Source organism: Pongo abelii, chromosome 21, assembly GCF_028885655.2.
Source record: "Pongo abelii isolate AG06213 chromosome 21, NHGRI_mPonAbe1-v2.0_pri, whole genome shotgun sequence".
Classification (NCBI taxonomy): Eukaryota; Metazoa; Chordata; class Mammalia; order Primates; family Hominidae; genus Pongo; species Pongo abelii.
In genome coordinates, this window is record NC_072006.2 from 30,598,628 (window position 1) to 30,621,939 (window position 23,312).

The window sequence follows — 23,312 nt, forward strand, 5'->3', positions numbered from 1 at the left end:
CTCAGAGGGATTCCAATACGCACTCAAGTGAGAGAACCACTCCTCCAGAATACAGTTGGGTTGGCTGATTTTTGGCTGAAAGCACTTTCTTCCTTATCACCTCAAGAGAAGCTGTAGTCTACAGGGGTTCCGCTTGGCAGCTGCACTGCCCTGGATTTGAGCCTCGGCTCCACCCCTTCTAGCTGTGTGTCTTTGGGCAAGTGGCGTAGCTTCTTTGTGCCTCAACTGTTCAACTGCAAAATGAGGATAATAAAGTTTCTTTCGTAATGTGATTGGTGTAGGGGTTAAAGGAGTCCAAGCAGTGATGGGGCTTCTGTTCATAAAGCAGGAAGGCAGAAGGCAGAGTGTGCCATTTCCTTCCGAGGCAGCCCACCCACATTTTGCCCATGCCCAGGACAGGCTTGGGTTTGGGAAGCATGATCTGGTATCTCTTGCCATCTCTAGGTCTTGGCAGGGCCCCAGCCTGCAGCTCAAGTCTCCTTCCTCGTGTGGTGCAATGGGGCTGGGGTTTCCTGTTTGCCATCCACACACTGCTTCCTGCCCCACTATGAGGGGTCCGAAGCGCAGAGGGATCACTATCTCCTCTGCCATTGCTTGGTTACAAAGCAGATTCCCTCAGGAGACCTGGCCAGTTGGTCTTTAACACTGTAGTGGAAAGCACTGTGTCCAGCAACTTTCTTCTCCAACCCAGGAGATCCAGGGTGTCCTCAGAGGGAGGGGCAGGGCTCAGAGAAGAGGTGTGTACAGGCCCCAAAAGGGGAAGCTACAGGCCTCCTGCGAGCGTTTCCTTTGCATCAGACCTGGGGCCTGGGGCTGGGGTTCCGGCTTCTGTGACATGGTGCCCTGGCTTGCAAGAAGGAGCCCTTTGCATCAGCTCAGTGCCTGCACACATGGACCCTGCGGGACACTCTACCCTGTCTCCTTTCTCCTTGGAAATATTAGTAGTAGGGAGAGGGTGCTAAATACCCAACTCAGTTTGCTTTTAGAAAATTCCACCCCTTCCTTTCTTGAAGGGCTGCTTTGAAATACTTACGGTGGTGTCCTCAATCTACACAGCTCTTTTCCTACCAGGTTCCACAGTGGCGCTCAGCCCTGGATGTACACTGGCATGACCTGGGGAGGCTTTGAAAATGCTTCTGCCTGGGCCCCTCCCCTAGAGTCTGATGTAATTGATCTGGGCTGCAATCTGGATGTCAGGATTTGATTTGATTTGATTTTCTAAAGAAGGGGGTTCACTCCATCCCCCAGACTGGAGTGCAGTGGTACCATCATAGCCACTGCAACCTTGAACTCCTGTGCTCAAGTGATCCTCCCATCTCAGCCTCCTGAGTAGCTAAGACTACAGGGGTGCACCTCCTGAGTAGCTAGGACTACAGGCATTAACTGTGCCTGGCTAATTTTTAATTTTTTAATTTTTTGTAGAGACGAGGTCTCACAATGTTGCCCAGGTTGATCTTGAACTCCTGGCCCCAAGCCATCCTTGTGCCATGTGCGATTACAGGCATGAGCCACCATGCCTCGCTGACATCAGGATTTTTAAAGCAACCCCTCTCTCTACCCACTCCCTGCCGCTGCTCTGGGAGTCTCATGAGCACCCGGAGTCAGAATCCCTGTGATGTCGGGTGTCTCTAAGCCACCTCTTCCCACTGCCCCCCATCCTTGGTTTCAGTCCAGGCTTTGGCAAGTGCCTGGCCCTCCCACTGGTCAGGTGGTGGTTCTGTGGGGTCTGCCACCCTGGGAATTCTCCATGGAAAGCCCTCTCCTCCCCAAGCCTGTCTCAGAGACTGGGGCTGCCTGGATCCTATAGAACAACTGTTGCTCTCCCTCCCTCACCCCCACTGGGAGCTGAGGTGGGGGTGGTTGGGGCCTGGCCCCTGCTCTACAACCAGGAAGACAATTCAGGAAACAGAAAACAAAAGTGACCACCAAAGGGAGCTCTTCCCCTCTCTCGCCCTGGACTTTCCTGCCAGGGCTGCCCCTCCCTTGGAGGACTTCCCAATTCATAAATAAGACGAGAGGTGCTGGGTCTTCAGGCTGGAACTGAAACCACATAGGGCGAGCCAGGGTCCTGGGGATGCTCTGAGACCAAGGAAAGGTGGCACGTTCTCCGGGCTCCCTGACCATGGAGCGTTTGGAGGAAGCAAGACCTAAGAGCAAAGGGGATTCTGCTGCCTTTGGTGGGAGCTCCAGATGCCTTTCCCACCTCCTAGAGCATCTTGAGGACTTGGTGTGTGCTCTCCTCTCAGGAAGCTGAGCCTGTGAATTTCAAGGGCTTGGCCAGCCCTGCATTTGTTCTTGGAGAGGCCTCATGTGGGAGGCTGGAAACACCTGCAAGTGGCGTCTGTGGGAAGGAAGGGAAAGATCCTTCATGCAACTGCTGCAGGGCTTCAGCTGGTCCAGAGCTTGGGCGACGCTGACCCCGTTCCTGCAGCCTAGGCTCCAGAGCCAGGCTGGTCCTGAGTGGGCAGCTATTTCCTCCCAACTTGAGAGTGGGTGGGGGACAGTGACAGACCCAGTAGTTGCTTCAATCTCAGACATGGAGCAGGTGTAATAGATGCTGCTGTACCACCCAGGTCCCCTTAATCTATTGCATGCTGTGAGTGTTGACAGTGCTGGGTCTTAGCGGCACATGTTTCCTGAGAATTGCTCTTGCAGAGAAATGCCTACAGGCTGGCTCTCTGCCAATGACTGACATGCAGTGGTCCAGAAGCTCCGCCTGCCCGCCTCCAGGTGGGATAACTCTGGGGGCTCTTCACACCACAGAGCTCCCCAGGGAATCAGCTGTGGCTGGGCTCCAGCTGAACCCACCTCATTCCTAGCTCCTCCCACTGCCCCCGTCCTGCCTCCCCCACTCCCTTATGAGTTTCTCCTGAAAACACCTGCACAATAAATCACATGCCTAAGCTTTCTCTCAGGCTCTGCTTCTAGGAATCCCCTGGCCTAAGGTAGCAGGTTAGTGTCCCTGGACAGACTGCTGATCCCATCCCCTTCCTGGAAGCAGTAATCACGATAACCCGGGTGCAGGAGAGGCACAGGCTGGGAGCTGGGTGCTGGGTGCTGGGGGCCAGAGAGGAAGCTCCCGGCCCAGGAGGGGAGAGAAACACCAGCAGATGACTTCTGTGTGGGGTACGTGCTGTGCTGAAGGGCAGGCTGAAGTGGGAGTGCCTGTCCCTGCATTGTCCAGGGGCCTCAGGGGTCATTTATAGGGGGAGGTAGGTTTTGATGAGGGTCGAGGCTAGAACATGTTAATCTGGGTCTGAGGGGGAGCACGGGCACACTCACAGAGCATAAAAAGTAGGCTCAGAAAGTTCTCTGTGGCTGGGATGTCATCATATTAAACGGCCAGAGGACCTGCCCTTTGTAAAGACGTCCTCCTGGGTCTTAGGGAAGGTCTTATCCCCAAGTTGTCTTTCAGGCAGTCAGGAAGTCATGAATGGGTCTCCAAGTAACCAGCTGAATTCCACTGACAAGCAGAATGCATTGCCCGGGCATTTAATGGAGCTGAGGAGAATCTGGAACATTCTGCCAAAGCATGAAGCCAGTGCTAGGGGGAAAACTTGACTAGTTGGTGGCCCCAACAGGGTTCCAGCATGACAGGAACCTGGGAGGCTCATGTCTCAACTAGGCAAGCCCAGCTGTATTTTGGCAGACATGCTTTGTGGTTAGTAGACATTCAGTATATGCTTCATTTTCTAAAGTGTTTTTTCTAAAAAGAAGTACTGATTTAGAATTCTAGAGGGAGTAAGTAACTATGTTCATAGAGGAAGTTCAGTAGATTTAAATATGTTTTAGACTTCCAAAGAGCAGCTCGATATTAAAAATGATTTTTGAGAGGTGGCTCACACCTGTAATCACAGCATTGTGGAAGCCAAAACAGGACGATCGCTTGAGGCCAGGAGTTTGGAACCAGCCTGGCTGACATAGTGAGACTCCATCTTTACAAAAAATAAAAAATTAGCCAGGTATGGTGGCGTGCACCTGTGGTCCCAGCTACTCAGGAGGCTGAGGTGACAGAATCACTTGAGCCCAAGAGGTCAAGGCTGCAGTGAGCTGTGATTGTGCCACTGTATTCCAGCCTGGGTGACAGAATGAGACCCTGTCTCAAAAAAAAAAAAAGAAAAAAAAAAGATTTGTGTAAAATCTGCCCTTTCCTTCTTGTCCCCTGTCTGTCCCTCTTCTCCTTTCTCTGTGTGGTAGACTATGAGGTGTTTTAGTTCTGTGCCTAGATGCTGGCTGATGTGGGAAGCCCCTCTTTCCTCCGTGCCTCAGTTTCCCTCCTACAAGACATAACAACCATTAGCCTGTATTCCCAAGGCACTGTGGGAAGTGATGATCGTAAATGGTTCTTACAAGGCATTTTGGAGCCCAGGAGAGTGCCATAAATTCTGGATAATAACAGGGGAGGCAGAAGCATTACAACCAGCCAGCTGAACGAATCCCTGTCTCCAAGGCCACAGATACTGGCAGGCACCCTTGGAGGAAGTGTCCAATTGAATCCAATTGAATCCACATTCCTGTTCCACAAACCTTCTTCCTCTGACCTTCCTTGTGTGAGGAACAATGCTCTGTTTAAGGAATATCAGAATTAACTGTGAATTTCCGGCCCTCTGTTAGTGCTGCTGTTGTTTGCCTTAAGGTGGATGTGAATGTAGCTTAGTGTCTTTAGCTGGCTGCAGGGAGCCAGTGCTGTGTGAGGGTGGTTGGAAAATTTGTGAAGAAAGGTGCAGATGACCTGAATGGGGCAAAAGAGGGATTGGGTCCTAGAATCACCTACCTGTAATTTCAGTTCAACTTTGGGTTAGGCTGTGCAAATATTTTCTTAATACTCTTTTCCCAAGAAATGTCAAAGTAAGAAAAAAGGTGGGGAGAAGTCAGGCCATAGACAAAGATGGGGCAACATGAGCCCATAGGTCGGAGTTATAGCTATGGCCTTAGTGAGATCACCCAACAGGTAGAGAGTGGCTGAGCCCTAGAAAATTCCCACAGTCGGGGCCGTCAGACTATCTGATGTGTATCAATCTGGTAAGTAAAAAGTAGGGTGATGAGGGAAGTTGAACACCTTTTCATGGATTTATTAATTACTTGTATTGAGTTTTCCATGAACTATTGTGCATGTCCTTTGCCCATTTTATGAATGAACATAGGACCTTTTTCTTACTGATTTATTAAAGCCCTTTATGTATTAAGGACATTAGCCCTTTACCATATGTTTTGTAAATATTTTTCCCCAGTTTTCAATTTGCCTTTTTGACTTTGTATAGTGTCCTTTTTTTTTTTTTTTTCTAAACAGAAGTTTAAAATTTTCACAGGTTGGTATCAATTTCTTTAGCATTTTATTTTTTAATGTTTAAATTTTTGGTTCAGTTATTTCTTTTGGTGGAAGGAGTAAGCCAGCGATTTCACTTCCCTGTCTTCCCCCTTCCAAAGGCCAGCGAATTCTCTAGGGATATTTTAAAAAATTAAGTTACCTTTCCCCTGCTATTTAGAACTGCTGCTTACATTCCATGTTCCCAGATATATTTGGGTCTATTTCTATATGTTTATTGTTTCATTGCTCTGGCTATTTTTTTCTGTAGAACCAAATAGTTTTAAGAATCAAATTCTCTAACTGGTATTCTCAGTAGATTTAAGAAGACATGGTATTAAAAAGAATTGTCTTAAGAGCAGGACAGATGCAGAACTAAATTACCAAATGATAGGTTATGTTGGAGGTAAAGAACGAAAGAGAGAGTCCTGGAGAAAATTCAATTGGTGAATTAGAAGATTAGCTGGAGAATTCTGAGAAAAATAAGGAGATGGAGGGTAGCTGCCAGGGTGGATGGATGCATAGTGCTAGAGAGAGAAGAGATTGCAGAAGAACCAAGAATGGACCAGGTGCAGTGGCTCACTATAATCCCAGCACTTTGGGAGGCCGAGGTGGGAGAATCACTTGAGGCCAGGAGTTCAAGACCAGCTTGGTTAACATAACAAGATCCTGTCTCTATAAAAGAAAAATTAAGAAAAAAATTACCTGGGTGTGGCAGCCCGTGCCTTTAATCCCTTCGGGAGGCTGAGGCGGGAGGATCGCTTGAGGCCAGGAGTTTGAGGCTGCAGTGAGCTATGATGGCTCCACTGTACCCCAGCCTGGGTGACAGAACCAGACACCGTCTCAAAAAAAGAACCAAGAATGGGAGGAAGAGGAGACATAATCAAAGAAAGATAGAATAACATTTCCTCTGGCTGAAGAAAGACTCCAGTGTTGAGAGTGAGAAGGGCTGCCGACAGCAGGCACCGTTCACCTGATTTCCACTCCAACCAGGCTGCACGATCAGCTCTGGCTGAGTTCTCCCATGACCTTTGCATGGTTTAACAGAGGCTGCTCCGGGTTCCCCTTCCTTGGGCTCTGACCACCAGCTCCTGGCTCTGCTGGCCTTGGCCTCCTTCTCGAGGCCCCTTGTTTCCTGGGCTTCCTTGGTACCATGTCTCCTGTTTTCCCTGTTTCTCCAGGGACTCCTTCCTCTACCCATGCTGACCCACTGGCTTAATCAGAACCCTTCCCTAGGCCCCGCCCCCTTCACCCCTTCTGTTCTTTCCCGATGACCTCATCCTCTCCCCTCCCCTCACGTGCCAGGAATCGCTCTCCGGGGCCCCAGGCCTGCTGTACTTCTGGTTATCTGCACCGGAAGTTTCCATGGGCCTGCCTGAAACTCAGTCCTGGTCCTCACATCAGTGACTGTGAAGGTGGCACCTCTGCCTACGTTGTGGTCCTCGCCAGCAGCCTGTGCATCACCAGGGCTCTGCCTGTCACCCCACATTTCATCCGGCAGCACACTCTTTTCCCCAAAGGGTGTGCTTTCCGCATCACGACTTTCCTCTTCTTCGAACTCTCTCGAGTCTGTCTCTCCAACTCAGGCTCTGGCCTCTCAACTGGTCCCCTGGCCGCTCTTCTCCCGGATTATTTCTCCACAGAGCAAGGCGTTGGGTGGGTGACCTTTCCAAAATGTACATCAGATCACAGCCCTGCCCTCGGAATTCTCCTTGTTTTCCTCTTGCTGCCGAGAAAAATGACTATGGTCTTGGTGGTTTAAAATAACAGAAATGTAATACTTATGTTCTGGAGTCCAGAAGTCTTGAAGTCAGTTTCTCTGGGCCAAAACTAAGGTGGTGGTAGGGCTCTGCTCACACCAGGGGCTCTGGGGCAAATCTGTGTCCTTGCCTTTCCCAGCTTGTGAACTGCCTTCAAGGTTCATGGCCCCTTCCTCCGTCTTCGTCCACAGTGCAGCGTCTTCAGATTTCTCCCTCTGCTGCAGTTGTCACGTCGCCTTCTCTCTGCTGTGGCAGAGCCTCCCTCTTATAAGGACACTGGTGGTTACATTTAGGGCCCCCCAGATAATCCAGGATAGTCTCTTCATTTCAAGATCCTTCATTTAATCACATCTGCAGAGTCCCTGTTACCATATAAGGTAATATTCACAGTCTCCAGGTCGGGGCCCGGGTGTCTCTGGGGACATTCTTCATCCTCCACACACACATGGCCCAGCATTGCCCACCAGATGAAGTCCAGACTCCTCACCAGGTTGGGGTTCTGCTCATGCCACCCCATCTCACACAGTTCCAAATTGCCTGCTCTTTCTGCCTGGACCTACTCGCCTCTCATCTTTGCCAACACTGAGGTCTCAGTTTAGAGGTCTCTTCCTCCAGAAAGCCCCCCAGGACCCCACCCTCATCCGTAGGTGTCCTTCCTGTTTGCTACCATAGCACTCACCCTCCCTTAACAGAGCCCTCTGCCCCCACACGTCCCCCTCCTCTTGCACCATGTACCTTGTTTCCTCGACTGCTGAGCCACCATTGTGAAGCACGATGCTTGGCACGTTGTAGACACACAATAAATGCTTGTTGAATGTGTAAATTTACACATGCGTAGAAGGGGCACCTTTTTAGAAAAAGGGGCACTGACTAGTTATGGGTAGTTGTCACTTAAGAAAGAAAAGATTTGGCCGGGCGTGGTGGCTCAGGCCGTAAACCCGGCACTTTGGGAGGCCGAGGCGGGCAGATCACCTGAGGTCAGGAGTTCAAGACCAGCCTGGCCAACATGGTGAAACCCCATCTCCACTAAAAATACAAAAAATTAGCTGAGCGTGGTGGCACGTACCTGTAATTCTATCTACTCAGGAGGCTGAGGCAGGAGAATTGCTTGAACCTGGGAGGCAGAAGTTGCAGTGAGCTGAGATCGCACCACTGCACTCCAGCTTGGGCAACAGAGCTAGACTCCGTCTAAAAAAAAAAAAAAAAGAAAGCTTTCTCACTAGCTCGATTTTCCTTTTTTTCTTTTTGTGCATTGCATGTGTACTCCGGTTTTCATGATCAGATTATTCTTCCTTTTTTGGAAAAGTAAAAAGAATAATAAAATTTAAAATTTAGAGAGACCAATTGTGTTCTCAGGGTCCCACTTTTGGGGACACTGGTAGGGTCTGAGTTTTCTTAATGGAATCAGCCCATGGTAACTTGCAGTAACAAGTTACCAAAACTTAGTGGCTTAAAGTATTTTTATTTTATTTTATTATTTAATTTAATTAATTTATTTTGAGATGGGCTTACTCTGTCGACCAGGCTAGAGTGCAGTGACGTGATTGTGGCTCACTGCAGCCTTGATCTCCTGGGCCCAATTTATCCTCCTGCCTCAGCCTCCCTAGTAGCTGGGACCAGAGGTGCACGCTACCACATTTGGCTAATTTTTTATTTTTTGTAGGGATGGGATCTCCCCATGTTGCCCAGGCTGGTCTTGAACTCCTGGGCTCAAGCGAGTCTCCCTCCTCGGCTTCCTGAAGTGCTGAGATTACAGGTGTGAGCCACTGCGCCTGGCCTTATTTTATTATTTTTTTAAGAGACAACGTCTTACTCTGTTGCCCAGGCTAGAGTAAAGTGGTATGATCATAGCTCACTGCAGCCCTGAGCTCCTGGGCTCAAGCAATGCTCCTACCTTAGACTGCCAAGTAGCTAGGACTACATGTGCGTGCCACCATATCCAGCTAATTTTTAAATTTTGTTGTAGAGACGGGGTCTCCTGCTGTTGATAAGGCTGGTCTCGAACTCCTGGCCTTGAGTGATCCTCCTGCCTCGGCTTCACGAAGTATTGCAGTCATAGGCATGAACCACCATGCCTGGCCAGCACTAATTGATTATCTCACAGTTCTGTAGTTCCAAGGTCTGACACGAATCTCACTGAGCTAACATCAAGGTATCAACAGGGATGTGTTCTTTTCTGGAGACTCTAAGACAAGTCTGTTTTCTTGCTTTTCCAGCTTCTAGAGGCTGTCTGTGTCCCTCGGGTCATGGATCCTTCTTCCAGGAGGTCGAATCCGTCTCACATTGTGTCATTGTAATACTGGTTCCTATGCTTCCCTCTTCCACTTAAAAAATATATTGTGGGCTGGGTGCGGTGGCTCATGCCTGTAATCCCAGCACTTTGGGAGGCCGAGGCAAGCAGGTTGCTTGAGTCCAGGAGTTCAAGACCAGCCTGGGCAACATGGCAAAACCCCATCTCTACTAAAAATGCAAAAAACTAGCTGGGCATCGTGGCACATGCCTTTAGTCGCAGCTACTTGGGAGGCTGAGGTGGGAGGATTACTCCAGCCTGGGAAAGTCGAGGCTGCAGTGAGCTGAGATTATGCCACTGCACTCCAGCCTGGGTAACAGTGAGTCTCTGTCTAAAAAAAAAAAAAAAAAAAAAAAATATATATATATATATACACACACACATACGTATATATGTATATAGTGGTAAAATACACATAAAGTTTACCATCTTAACCATTTAAAGTGTCCAGTTCAGTGGCATTAAGTACCTTCACATGTTGTGTAACCATCACCGCCGTCTATCTCCAGAACTCTCTTCCTTTGCACACTCTGTAGCCATTAAGAAACTCTCCATTTCCCCTTCTTCCCAGCCCCTGGCAACCACTGTTCTACTTTTTGAAGAATCACCATTCTATAAAATCAGTCTCTGATTTTGACTACTCTAGGTACCTTATAAAAGTGGAATCATACGGTATTTTTCTTTTTGGGTGTGGCCTGTTATAATGTGTTCAAGGTTCACCCATGTTCTAGCATGTGCCAGCCTTTCCTTCCTTTTTAAGGCTGAATAATATTCCACTGGATGCATATACTCCATTTTGTTTATCTGCTCATCCTTCAATGGACACTTGGGTTGCTTCCACCTTTGGGCTGTTGTGAGTAGTGTGATTTTGCCCCTGGGGACACTTAGTAGTGTCTGGCGACAGTTTTGGTCATCGTCACTGGGGTAGTGCTGCTGGCATCTAGTGAGTAGAAGCCAGAGATGCTGCTAAACACCTGAAATGCACAAGACAGTCCCACGACAAAGAACAGTCCAAGGCCAGCGGTGGTGGGGCACACCTGTAGTTCCAGCTACTCGGGAGGCTGAGACAGGGGGATCGAGGGAGCCCAGGGATTTGAGGCTGCAGTGAGCTATGGTCATGCCACTGCACTCCCAGCCCAGGTGACAAAGTGACATCGCTTCTCTACAAATAGAAATTAAAAAAGAATGGGCCAGCTCCAAATGGTAATAGTGCTGCTGGGCGCGGTGGCTCACGCCTGTAATCCCAGCAGTTTGGGAGGCTGAGGCGGGCGGATCATCTGAGGTCAGGAGTTTGAGACCAGCCTGGCCAACATGGTGAAACCCCTCCTCTACTAAAAATACAAAAAATTAGCCTGGCGTGACGGTGGGCACCTGTAGTTCCAGCTACTTGGGAGGCTGAGGCAAGAGAATCACCTGAACCTGGGAGAGAGAGGTTGCAGTGAGCCGAGATCATACCACTGCACTCCAGCCTGGGTGAAGACAGTGAGACTCTTTCTCAAAAAACAAAACAAAACAAAACAAATGGTAATAGTGCCAAGGTTGAGAAATCCTGACATATATATATATATATATATATATATATATATATACCTATCTGAATAAATATTTATACATGTAAATGTGTGTATATATATGCATATTTTATACTTACATAGATTTTAAACAAAATTAGACCCATAGTTTTGTTACCTGTGTTTTTGTAATGTATTGTTATAATTAAATTGTCTTTCACATTGTAATATTTTAGTGGTGTCTGTAGACAAATACTGTGATTTCTTGCACTCCGCTGTATTTGGGCATTTTTAGGTGGTCTACCCATCCTCAGTAGACCTCAGTAGAATCAGGCTGTCCCTGAGATAACTCTCTATTCTGTGTTGTGACAGTCTCTTCAGAGAGGAGGACTCGTCAGTCGTCCTTGGAACCAATGTGGGTGTCAGTGTGCTCTGTGGCTGGGGCATTTGTGCTTGGATTGTCCAAGGGTTGTCATCTTTCCTTTGGGTGTTTGTTCTCAGAGGCTGTGGCAAGCTGAGGCAGCAGCCAGCAGTGTTGCCTCTCACAGCCTTGGGTCAGTGTTAGCTGTGGATCTGGGTGGGGAGGAATGGAGAGCCATGGCATCCAATTTTCTGCCCCCTCCCCACCCCAAGTTCTGCTGAGTTCCCAAGGACACAACCTGACTTTAACCTCTGTCTTCCCCTTCCAAATATAGGCCTCTCCTTCTGATGAAAAGAGAAAGGAAGAATGGACTACAGCCACCAAACATCCCTAGTCCCGTGTGGACAAGATAAATACATTTCCAAGTAAGATGTTTTGCTAGGGTGTTTTGTCCTCAGTGACCAGTCCTGTGCTGGGATGTTGTGGGTGGACGGCAGCCACTGGCAGAGGGGCCTCCCCTGTACATCAGACTGGCGGGGCTCCTGAGTGGGGGAAGGAGCCAAGCAGCTGAACTTGGACTTGTAAGAGCTTCAGGGCTGCTGCTATAGATAAAAACATGCCCCGAGAGCCTGGCCTGGAGGTGAAGTAAAGTCAAGACGCAGAACCTTTGGGGGCTCAAAAGATGTGGTGTCCTGGAAGGCTTCCAGGAGGAGGAGTTGGCTGGTGGCAGTTCGCTATCTTCTGAATGTTTGTGTCTCCCCCAAATTCCTATGTGGAAACTTCACCCCAAGGTGCAGGTATAAGAGGTGGGGCCTCTGGGATGTGATTAGATCTAAGTACCCTCATAAAAGGCCAAGGGAGATTGTTTTTCCTCCACAGTGTGAAGATGCAGTGAGAAGGCTCTCTCTGTGAGGACAGGGCTGTCACCAGACACTGACTGTACCTTGGCCTTGGACTTTCTGGCCACCAGAGCTGTGAGAAATGAATTTCTGTTGTTTAGAAGCCACCCAGTCTATGGTCCAGCAGCCAGAACAGACTCAGACACTGCTCCCCCTCCTGCCCGTGGTGTTCCCGGGGAGTCCTGGCTGGGGTAGTGTGTCCCTGGGCTGCTCCGGTTCTGGCTAAAATTGGCACAGGTGCCCTCTGAATAGAAGGGGACGATTTAATTGCTTTCTGTGTACTAAAGTCTCTTGAGCTCAGGCTTTTCGCTAATGTGACTGGGCTTGAGCCAAAATAGACCCTTGAATTGGAAGTTCCAGCATAGGAATAGGATTTCTCTATGTTTTTTTTTTTTTGGAAGGAATCTCCCTCTGTCACCTAGGCTGGAGTGCAGTGGCGTGATCTCAGTTCACGGCAGCCTCTGCCTCCTGGGTTCAAGTGATTCTCCTGCCTCAACCTCCTGGGTAGCTGGGATTATAGGCATGCACCACCACACCCAGCTAATTTTTTAATTTTTAGTAGAGGTGAGCTTTCACCATGTTGGCCGGTCTGGTCTTGAACACCTGACCTCAGGTAATCCACCCGCCTTGGCCTCCCAAAGTGCTGGGATTACAGGCGTGAGCCACCGCGCCCAGCCAGAATTTCCCTATCTTAATGAAATATTTAATTTATCTGAGACTAAATTGTTTGAAGTCCTTAGGCACACTTGACACATGTTTTGTAACATCTGACCATTCTTATCTCTTTGTGGACAGATTTCCCCAGGGACTTCTACCAACCAGTGATTTTCTATCCCAGTTTCAGATCTGTGTGTTCAAAAGTACCAAATGGCCTTTTGCCTTGGGTTATTTGGAATCACATTTTCCACAAATTCATTTCAGCTTGCATAGAATCACGCTGATTTATCTAGGTTTAACTTGTCAGGAGTTTCTTGGCATTTCCAGTGGGTTTTGACTCCTGGTGTGGTCCAAAATCTCTCCACTGAATGGCTGGGCTCAGAGAGGCTGAACTCTGCCACCTCTTACTTGAGACTAGACAAAAGCGCATAGTGGCCCCCTCCACCTCTCTCCCCTCTCATCCCACCTGGAGTGCAAAACATGTACTTTCAGATGAAACTTGACTTGTGCATTCTCAGGGTTGATGAGGGATTTCCCTGATCACAAAGAGGGTGAAATCTCCTCTCTGGCCACGTGCAGTAGAGCTGTATTCCCAGTGCAGCCACTTGGAAAACTTGGTGGCTAAGGAGGTCCAGTACTGGGCTCAGAGGGGGAGTTTCTAAGAGTTTTTAGTTTTTAATTTTTAGAACTGAAAAAGTATTGCCAGGGCCCAGAAGCCACCTCATGCCCACTTCTTGTCACTACTCCCCAAGGTGAACCACTATCCTGAATTCTAACACTCCATTTTGAACTTTATATCAACGGAATATGATCTGTGCTTTTTTGTGAAAGAAGCTAGACACAAGAAAAGCACATATCCTATAATTCCCATGAGTCAGACACATGCGTGTAGTTGTGTAGTTCATTCACATTCTCTTCGCTGATAGTTTTCCGTTGTGTGGCTATTGCTTCCTTTATTCACCCATTCTGATGCTGATGGGGGTTTGCAAGTTTTTTTTTTTTTTTGAGACGGAGTCTCGCTCTGTTGCCCAGGCTGGAGTGCAGTGGCGCGATCTTGGCTCACTGCAACCTCCACCCCCCAGGTTCACGCCATTCTCCTGCCTCAGCCTCCCGAGTAGCTGGGATTACAGGTGCACATCACCATGCCTGGCTAAATTTTTTTTTTTGTATTTTTAGTAGAGATGGGGTTTCACCATGTTGGCCAGACAGGTCTTGAATTCCTGACTTCAGGCAATCCGCCCATCTCAGCCTCCCAAAGTGCTGGGATTACAGGCGTGAACCACTGCTCCCGGCCGCAAGTTTTTAAACACATGATAAGGTCATGTCTATGAAGCATAAGTTAGTGTGGCTCAAACCTGTCTCATTTCACTTCTGAACAGCCTGGAAGCTTCTGAGTCTTTTGTTTTTTTTCGGAGACAGAGTTTCACTCTGTTGCCCAGGCTGGAGTGCAGTGGCATGATCTCAGCTCACTGTAACCTCTGCCTCTGAGGTTCAGGTGATTCTCTTGCCTCAGCCTCCTGAGTAGCTGGGAATACAGGCGTGCACCACCACGCCTGGCTAATTTTTTGTATTTTTATTAGAGATGGGGTTTCACCATGTTGGCCAGGCTGGTCTCGAACTCCTGACCTCAAATGATCCGCCAGTCTTGGCCTCCCAAAGTGCTGGGATTACAGGCGTGATCCACCATGCCTGGCCTTCTGAGTTTTGTGAAGGCCTGTCATTATTGTCCTTTCCTCACTCACAGCGTGCTTGAGGGAGAAGAGGCCACAGCCAGGCAGGAGAATCGCTGTCTGTGGGCTCTGAAGTGTTTGCCTCAGTGAATCCATGGCTTATTAACACCTGCTTATTCAGCTTGAGTTTGGGAGTATTGTTGGTAGATGAGGCCTGCCTTGGTGTCCTGGAGTTGCTCCTTACATTCAGCATTGTTCTGGGGTGGTGCTCACTCTTGACTTTGATCCTGGGGGATGATGGTTATGGGGTGGTGGCGGCAGAACTCTGTGTGTGTGTGCATGTGTGTGTATGTACATGTGGACAATTACCCAAAGTGGGGTGACTGAAGGCCACGTGAGAGGTGAGAGAAAGAGGGAACAACTACATTATAAGTGGCTTCAGCTGATAATGTTATACCTGTTCTATTTTTTCCCCTAAGAAATGAACTTCTCTTGCATCTGAAGACCTACAACTTGTACTATGAAGGCCAGAATTTACAGCTCCGGCACCGGGAGGTAAGGAGTCCCCAGGGAAGGCCCTGATTGGCTAGTCCAGGCCTTGTCACCATGTGTCCTGGGTCTGAAGGTCCCTGAGATCCCAAGAGAACACTGCCTCTCCTGCTTCTCATTTAAGATGCTAGGTAGAGTCCTTGGGGTTCTTTGGAAGAAGACTACAGGCCCAGTTTTGTTTCAAAAAGGATGAATGTTTCAGAGATGTGTTCCAGAGACATTCCTGTAGAAGTGTGGCTGGGCTAGCCCAGTCTCATGGGGGAGATTCTCCAGAGGGAGCATCCATGAAATGACCTTTCCAGGTGGCTCCCAAGCAGACGTTCTCTCATGGGGCAATTCGGGAACCCCACCCAGTCCTCTGTGTTTAAACACTTGGGCCCAAGTCCTATCACTGCAGTGACCTGAGCAAAGCACATAAGCTCTCAATGGTAGCACTTGGCCTGTCCCACGCCTGGTCATCCTAGGTTGCTTTTGTTATTCATCTGATTCCCATCCCAAAACTGAGCTTACTCATCCTGTATCCATTTCTCTAAAGCCTGTTATCAGATAGATGATGAGTTATAAAGGAGTCTGGTAGGGTACTGTATACTCAAGCGCCTGTGACTGATAAAAAGGTCCATATGTGTAATGCCCTTTGAAAGACATTTTCAGGTTATCAAGCTGTGGCGATTTAATCCATAGAAACAGATAACAGATGGTGGAATTTCAGCTGCTGGGGCAGGTTGCTTGGGGACAGTATGTGGGATGTAGTGGCCTATTCTGTGTCCCTCAAACCACTCCACTTAGACAAAATCCTGTTTTGGGTTAAATTTTGACCTACAATTGTATAAAGGAATGATGCCCACCTTGAGCAGGGGAAGGCCATGTAAATTGCCTATGTTTACATAAAGCCTTCCTCCCCGAGACTCCTAAGTGCCCTAAAATTGTTTCATTTCTCTCCTTCCTTCTTTTATTCCTTCCGCCCTCTTTGAGGATGATTTTGGGGCCCAAGTTAGTTGCTCAATGGGCTGATGTCATTTTCACCTACGGGGCTTGTCCTAAAGATGTGTCCCATGACCCAGATCTAACACGATCAGCCCATAAAACATGGCTTCAAAAAGGTTTTTCTGAGACTGTAGGGAGGAGAACTAATTCTTTTAGGGATTGTCCTTCAAGCTTTTACTAATCAGCAGCTGGGCCATGCAAGATTTTAGTTCTTAAATAGCTTTCCTGGGTTATGTCCTATAGAATAAATGATTAAAAGTGCTCCATGATTAAAGGATTTCGTAGTCATAAGCGAGTCCCAATTCTTTGGGATAGAACATATAAATGCCTCTAGAATGGTTTTACATTTAATGTCTAATTAGTCAGCAACCTTTGAGTATAAATTGGGGACTCCTGCAAGATTTATTCAACTGTTGGAGAGTTGTCATTTAGCCCATTAGTTTATTACAGAACCTGGGACATTCTGCTGTTTGGAAATCTGATTAGCACAGCCTCTCCCAGCTCATGATCACCTGACACCCTTTTAAAGACAACAGTTCATCTGCTAGAGGAGCTGGTGTTCTGTAGAATAAACTTCGGCAAATGTTGCTTTAAATTTCCTTCAACCACCAGGTTGGATTGCTAAACATATGTTATAGCTAAAGAGACATCATTTTCCATAGTAGGGGATGGGACGTAGCTAACTCCAGTTCTTGCTTCTGTTAGCAAGGCTAATCTCACTTATTTTAAGAAATGTATTCCACTTTCTTTAAAAGTCATTAGGATAAAAAGAAAAACAATGCTTTTTATAATTTACACCTACGTATTTGAATTTCACAGCAACTTTTGTGCTGACCTGTGAGGTCAGCTTCAGGATCTGGAGTAGTTTCTCAGAGCTGGGGTATGAACTGGGCAGCTGCCCCTATCCTGTGCATACAATCTGGGGGCCCCCAGCCAGGACATATGAAGAATGTGTTATTTGTCCTTCAGCATGGTCTTGGCTTCTGTGGGGGCTTTTCTAGGCTCACCACTCTGATTGCTCTGTGGGCAGGAAGAAGACGAGTTCATCGTGGAGGGGCTCCTGAACATTTCCTGGGGCCTGCGCCGGCCCATTCGCCTGCAGATGCAGGATGACAACGAACGCATTCGGCCCCCTCCGTCCTCCTCCTCCTGGCACTCCGGCTGTAACCTGGGGGCTCAGGGGTGAGTGAGGAGAGATGGGGCAGGGAGATGACCGGGATGCCTGGGGGTTCTATGTGTTCTCAAGCAGATAAATGCTGCCTTCTTCCAGCCAGCCCTGACCCTGGCTCCTCCTCCTAGTACCTCTACTGCCCACCTGCCTTGGCCTTGGAATGAGGAACAAGGGGCAGACGTGGTTGTGATTGGGCCCCCTTCCTGCCTCCGCAATCACTGATGAGGTCACAGGAGGGGAGCTGCTGAGTCATACGAGGGGAGCTGCTGAGTCAGAGTCCTCCCTTAGGGAGAACTCAGGAGTCTCTGAGTGGAGTTGCTAGTGGCTAGTGAGGCCCAGCCTGCAGATTTCTAACAGGGTGCCCCATGCCCCAGCACCCTCCCCACTGGGACCACTCCTCATAGAATAGCCCCACTCCAAAGCATTTATGACTTGAACCTTCTGACCAAAGCTCTCTGAATCTTGGGGGAACCTAGAAGAGGAAAAGGAATGTCAGGCTCTGTCGGAGTCAGCCAAGCGAGATCAGCCAGGGGTCTGCTCCCTGCAGACCACACGGGAAGCCAGGGTGTGGTGAGATGGTGGTAGTCTAAGTTCCCACCAGAAGGGCTGGGAAGACCTAGTCCATCCCTCCTTATCCTCCATGGCTGAATAAGCCGCCAAATGCGCCACCAAATGCCTCTAGCAAGGCATGCCCTCTTTATTGTCTTTCTGGGACTTGAGTTTTAGGATCAAGTGACTAGCCTGGCTCCATCCTGAAACCTGCTGATGCTGACTGCCTTCGGCCCCAGCCTGGGTGGAGTGTGCTCTCCTCTCAGCCAAAACCACAGTGACCTTTTTTTTCTGGTTTAAATGAAAACCAAGCCCTCTCTGTTGGCCACATTGAACATTTTGCTAAACTCCACAGCCAAATCTATGTTTCTCTACAATTGAGAGAAACCTACTGTGTGGCGAGCCCTGGGGCTGGTCTGGTTTCTTTCCAGGGGGATTTAAGGAGGAAAATTGTTGCCCTCCTTATAGGCGCTAGGATGTCTGGCTAAGGTTCTTTGGTTTCATCCAGCTTTGCCGGTTTCATGCTCTGCTTTTCAGCACTATCACCGTGTTTTTGTTTTGTTTTGTTTGAGACAAAGTCTCACTCTGTTTCCCAGGCTGGAGTGCAGTGGCTTAATCACAGCTCACTGCAGCCTCAACCTCCTAGGCTCAAGTGATCCTCCCAACTCAGACTCCCCAGCAGCTGGGACTATAGGTGCACATCGCCCCACCCTGACCTTTTTTTTTCCTGTTGCCCAGGCTGGAGTGCAGTGATGCGATCTCGGCTCACTGCAACCTCTGCCTCTCGGGTTCAAGCGATTCATGCCTCAGCCTCCTGAGTAGCTGGGATTACAGGTGCCCACCACCAAACCCAGCCATTTTTGTATCTTTTGGTAGAGAGGGGGTTTCATCATGTTGGCCAGGCTGGTCTTGAACTCGTGACCTCAAGTTATCCACCCTCCTTGACTTCCCAAAGTTCCGGGACCACAGGTGTGAGCCACCATACCTGGCCCTACCTGGATAATTTTCGTACTTTTTTGTAGAAATGGAGTCTCACTATGTTGCACAGGTTTGTCTCAAACTCCTGGCGTCAGGTGGTCCTCCCACCTTGACGTCCCAACGTGCTGGGATTACAGGTGTGAGCCACCATGCCCAGCTGTATTTTTTGCACTGTACTGTATTTGTTATACTATACTGTATTATCGCTGTATTTGATTTCCAATGGCCAAGCCCATTTCACAGCCTGACCCCGACCCCCAGACTATTCTATTCCCTAAGTGAGATGATTTTTTAGATTTCGTTTGACCCTGTGGCCTTTGGTTTGGGCTGCTAAGGGGTCCTTCACTCTGCCCACTTCTTCTCCCTTCTCTGTGGCATCAAGCTGGTCTTGGTTGACTCTTGAAACCTGCAAAATACTTTGGTAGAATTTTCAGGAATGGTAAATGATGTCATTTAGATGTCAGCTATAATACAGTGAATGCCTGGACTACTGTCTTAAGAAAGGATCTTGAGGCTGGGTGCAGTGGATCGTGCCTATAATCCCAGCACTTTGGGAGGCTGAGGCGGGCGGATCACTTGAGCTCAGGAATTCAGCCTGGGCAACATGGTGAAACCCTGTCTCTACAAAAGAAAAACAAACATCAACAACAACAAAAAAAAACCAGGCACGGTGACACATGGCTATAATCTCAGCTACTTAGGAGGCTGAGGCAGGACAATCACTTGAACCTGGGAGGTGGAGATTGCAGTAAGCCAAGATCGCACCACTGCACTGCAGCCTGGGTGACAGAGCAAGACTCTGTCTTCCTGCCCCACCAAAAAAAAAAAAAGAAAAGAGAGAAAAAAAGGATGCTGAGACTGGTTCCTGCTCCAGCAAGAATGAGGGCTTTAAATCAAGGAGTGGGAGTGGCTGCTCTGGGTGCCAAGTGTTCTTTAGTCACCCACCTCATCCACCCACTTAGAAGCATCCCAAGAACATCCTTTGCGGGATACTCCATGCAAATATAAGCAAAACAGAAGCTCTGACCAGGGCCACTCTGTGGCTCAGAAGTACATGAGTTAAATTACAATAGGAAGTTCTTTCAGATTTTCCATTTTAATTGTCCTTCCTGAAAACGATCCTCCCCAGAACATGAGGTTTATCTCTACTGGGTCCCAGGGAGCCCATGCTCTTCTCACCGTGGGTTGGTCCTAATTGGTCAAATATGATTCTCCTTTCTAGCCAAATCCTCTGTTGATTTTGGATATTTTTCTGAGCTGCTCCCTTTGTCCTCTTTGGCTTTGAGAAGTTATTTGCCAGTTATGATGGCAAACTAGGGTCTCAGCTTGGACTGCCTACTTGTAACTCTTTCTTCAGCTTGGATGAGGACTCTGTCCTTGCACCCCAAGAACACTGTCAATGTCCCTTCCAAAGCTGCCCCTGCCCTTGTTGTGGCCAACCTATTACTTTCCATTCCTTTTAAATGCCAGAAGCAATTATGAGTTATTTCTTCAACAGCAGTGAGTCTAAACTGGAATCTTACCCTGCAAAACAAATGGCCATTATTAGAGTTTTCCAAATAAGCCATAGAACCCATACATGCTTAGAAGCAGTGCAGGCAGCACGTGGGTTTTTTTCCTTGGTATTCTCCATCCTGGGCTTGATGAATTGGATGCTTGTGTTGCTGCAGATGCTGCAAAAGAACATCTTCTCCCTCCGGAACTCCCCCTGCCCCACCCACTGCTTGACCTGGGAGCTGGGCCAGCCTTTCATGAGATGCTCGGCACAGCCCATCTGCACCCTTCATCACCTGATGTGTGCCAGTACCCAGCCTGGCACTAGCAAAGTGCTCCACTTGCAGGAGTGGGGTCCGGCGGGTGTGGGGGCATCTCTCCACAGGGGTTAAACTAGTCTACCCCCTCCCCTTTGTCTTCTCCACCCCCAGAACCACCCTGAAGCCCCTGACTGTGCCCAAAGTTCAGATCTCAGAAGTGGATGCCCCGCCGGAGGGTGACCAGATGCCAAGCCCCACAGGTACATGCAAGTAGAGGGTGCTTCCAGCTAGGGACCAACTGTGTGAAGACCGCTGTGATAGATGTTGTAAACTGTTATTTATTTTTGAGAATATAAAATGTATATGGTTCAAGATACAAAGGGAGAGAATTAAGTCACCCACCTCATCCACCCACCTAGAAGCATCCCAAGAACATCCTTTGTGGGATACTCCATGCAAATATAAGCAAAACACACCGACATATCATTATGGGTGGATGTAATTTCTTTCTCCCTTCCCTTCCCTTCCCTCCCCTTCCCTTCCCTCCCCTCCCCCTCCCTCCCCTCTCCTCCCCTCCCCTCCCCCATCCCCTCCCCTCCCCCCTCCCCTCCCCTCCCCCATCCCCTCCCCTCCCCTTCCCTTCCCTTCCCTCTCCCTCTGTCACCCAGGAGGATGCAGTGCAGTAGTGCAATCTTGGCTCTGCTTCCTGGGTTCAAGTGATCCTCCCACCTCAGCCTCCTGAGTAGCTGGGATTAAAGGCATGCACCACCATGCCCAGCTAATTTTTGTATTTTTAGTGGTGACGGGTTTTTGCCATGTTGGCCAGGCTGGTCTTGAGCTCCTGGCCTCAAGTGATCTGCCCGCCTCAGCCTCCCAAAGTGCTGAGATTATAGGCATGAGTCACCACGCCTGGTTGGTTGTAGTTTTCTTTTCTTCCCCTAGTTATACAAGTGGTAGCATTGTGCAGACCCCAGTTTTTATTTAACAGTTTATCTGGGGGAATTTTTCCATATAAATTTGTAAAGAACTTCCTTATTCTTTACAGCTCTGCATTATTTCATTGTATGGAAAAAGGATAATTTATATAATCACTCCCTATTGGTAGACATTTAAATCATTTTCAGCCTCTGCTATGACAAACAAGTTTGCAATCGGTGGCCTATACATGTGCCATGTCACACATTTGTCAGCGTGTAGGATTCTTTCAAGTGGAATTTCTGGGTTTAAGGCCATATGCATTTTTAATTTTCATAGATATTGTCAGTTTGCAAAATCTTTTTTATATTACATGGATTAAATATATTTTAATAAGAGCAGATTAACCTACTTGTGATTAATGTCAATATTTTATATTTATACACATACAAGGATAGAAATATGCCATGGGAACCCCATATATTTTTAGATACATGTTCTATTTTTTCTGATTTTTTATTGTGGTAAGATATACATAACATAACGTTTACCATCTTAACCATTTTAAGTGGTACAGTTCAGTGGTATTAAATGCACTCATAATGTTGTGCAACCGTCACCACCATCCATCTCCAGAACTCTTTCCATCTTGTGAAACTGAAACTCTGTACCCATTAAACTCCCAATAACTCCCCGTATCCTTCTCCCTTTAGCCCCTGGCAACCACCATTCTACTCTGTCTCTGTAATTTTGAATGTACCTAGAATGTACTTACAGTGTACCTCAATTATACGAGGTACACTTATATGAGGTACACGCTAAATACCTCATGTAAGTGGAATCATTCAGTATTTGCTGTTTTGTAATTGGCTTGTTGCACTTAGCGTAATGTCATCAAGGTTCATCCGTGGGTAGCATGTGTCAGAGTTCGTTTGCAGTATCTTGTTAGCTCTTATATCATGCTTATCCTGTGCCAGGCACTATTCTAAGTGCTTTATGTATATTAACTCATTTAAACCCTCAGTAACCCTCTGAGGTGGGTATTATTATTATCCCTATTTTATATATAAAAACACCGAGGCACAGAGAGGTTAGTGATATACGGCAATTGTGGAGCAGGGATTTGAACCCAGGGAGTCCGGCTCTGAAGTCTGGTCTCTGAACTTTTCCCTGTATAGCTTCTCTGTAAATTCAGCATTATGTTTTTCCCCCAGCAGAAAATACTATTTGTATAAAATATATATTTTTGGAGACAGTGGGTGCTGTAGCACTGGCCACAAATTGGGGACCATGTGCCATGTCCCAGGTCCAGACAGACAGGGTTCATTTCCCTCTCCTCTCTCAGACTCCAGGGGCCTGAAGCCCCTGCAGGAGGACACCCCACAGCTGATGCGCACACGCAGTGATGTTGGGGTGCGTCGCCGTGGCAATGTGAGGACGCCTAGTGACCAGCGGCGAATCAGACGCCACCGCTTCTCCATCAACGGCCATTTCTACAACCATAAGGTAAGGTGGACAGGGGGACAGGGGAGTGGGGAAGACCTCTTCCTGGGTAGATGCCACCTCAGGGCTACAGCCATATGGTGGGTGGTGTGGATGCCTGGGAAGCCAAGTGTTTGCTGCTGTTTAGTCTTTGGGTTGTGGGTGGGCTGCAAGCCCTGCTGGCTTCCTGAGGGCTGAGGGACCCCAGGTCAGAAGCCTCAAAGTCCCGCTGTGGGTTCCCCTTCAGGTGATGGGTGAATTCAGTGGGGCTGTACAAAGCAGTCCCTGCTGTAGCCTTGAAGACCCCATAAATGCAGCTCATCAGTCTCTCCCAAGAAAATCCACGTGTTACCCTCTTCCCGCACACTTGCCCCCAGCTGGTGTATGGTCTGGCTTTTCCCAGAGCCGAAGCAGAGCTGCAGGTCTCAGACCTGGGGTATCAGTGCACCACCCACCCCACCCGAGCTTGCTGATCCC

At 48.3% G+C, this 23,312-nt stretch overlaps 1 protein-coding gene across 1 annotated transcript in view; it reads left to right on the forward strand.

Annotated features, from left to right (window-relative positions):
* Nucleotides 1-23,312, forward strand: part of RASSF2 (Ras association domain family member 2) — a 45,059-nt gene that overhangs the window by 11,024 nt on the left and 10,723 nt on the right. Inside the window, exons 3-7 of the mRNA XM_002830056.5 lie at nt 11,562-11,652; nt 14,933-15,008; nt 17,017-17,168; nt 20,610-20,698; nt 22,699-22,859. Coding sequence (XP_002830102.2) covers nt 11,594-11,652; nt 14,933-15,008; nt 17,017-17,168; nt 20,610-20,698; nt 22,699-22,859 — 537 coding nt within the window. The 5' untranslated portion in view covers nt 11,562-11,593. The remainder of the gene's footprint in view (nt 1-11,561; nt 11,653-14,932; nt 15,009-17,016; nt 17,169-20,609; nt 20,699-22,698; nt 22,860-23,312) is intronic.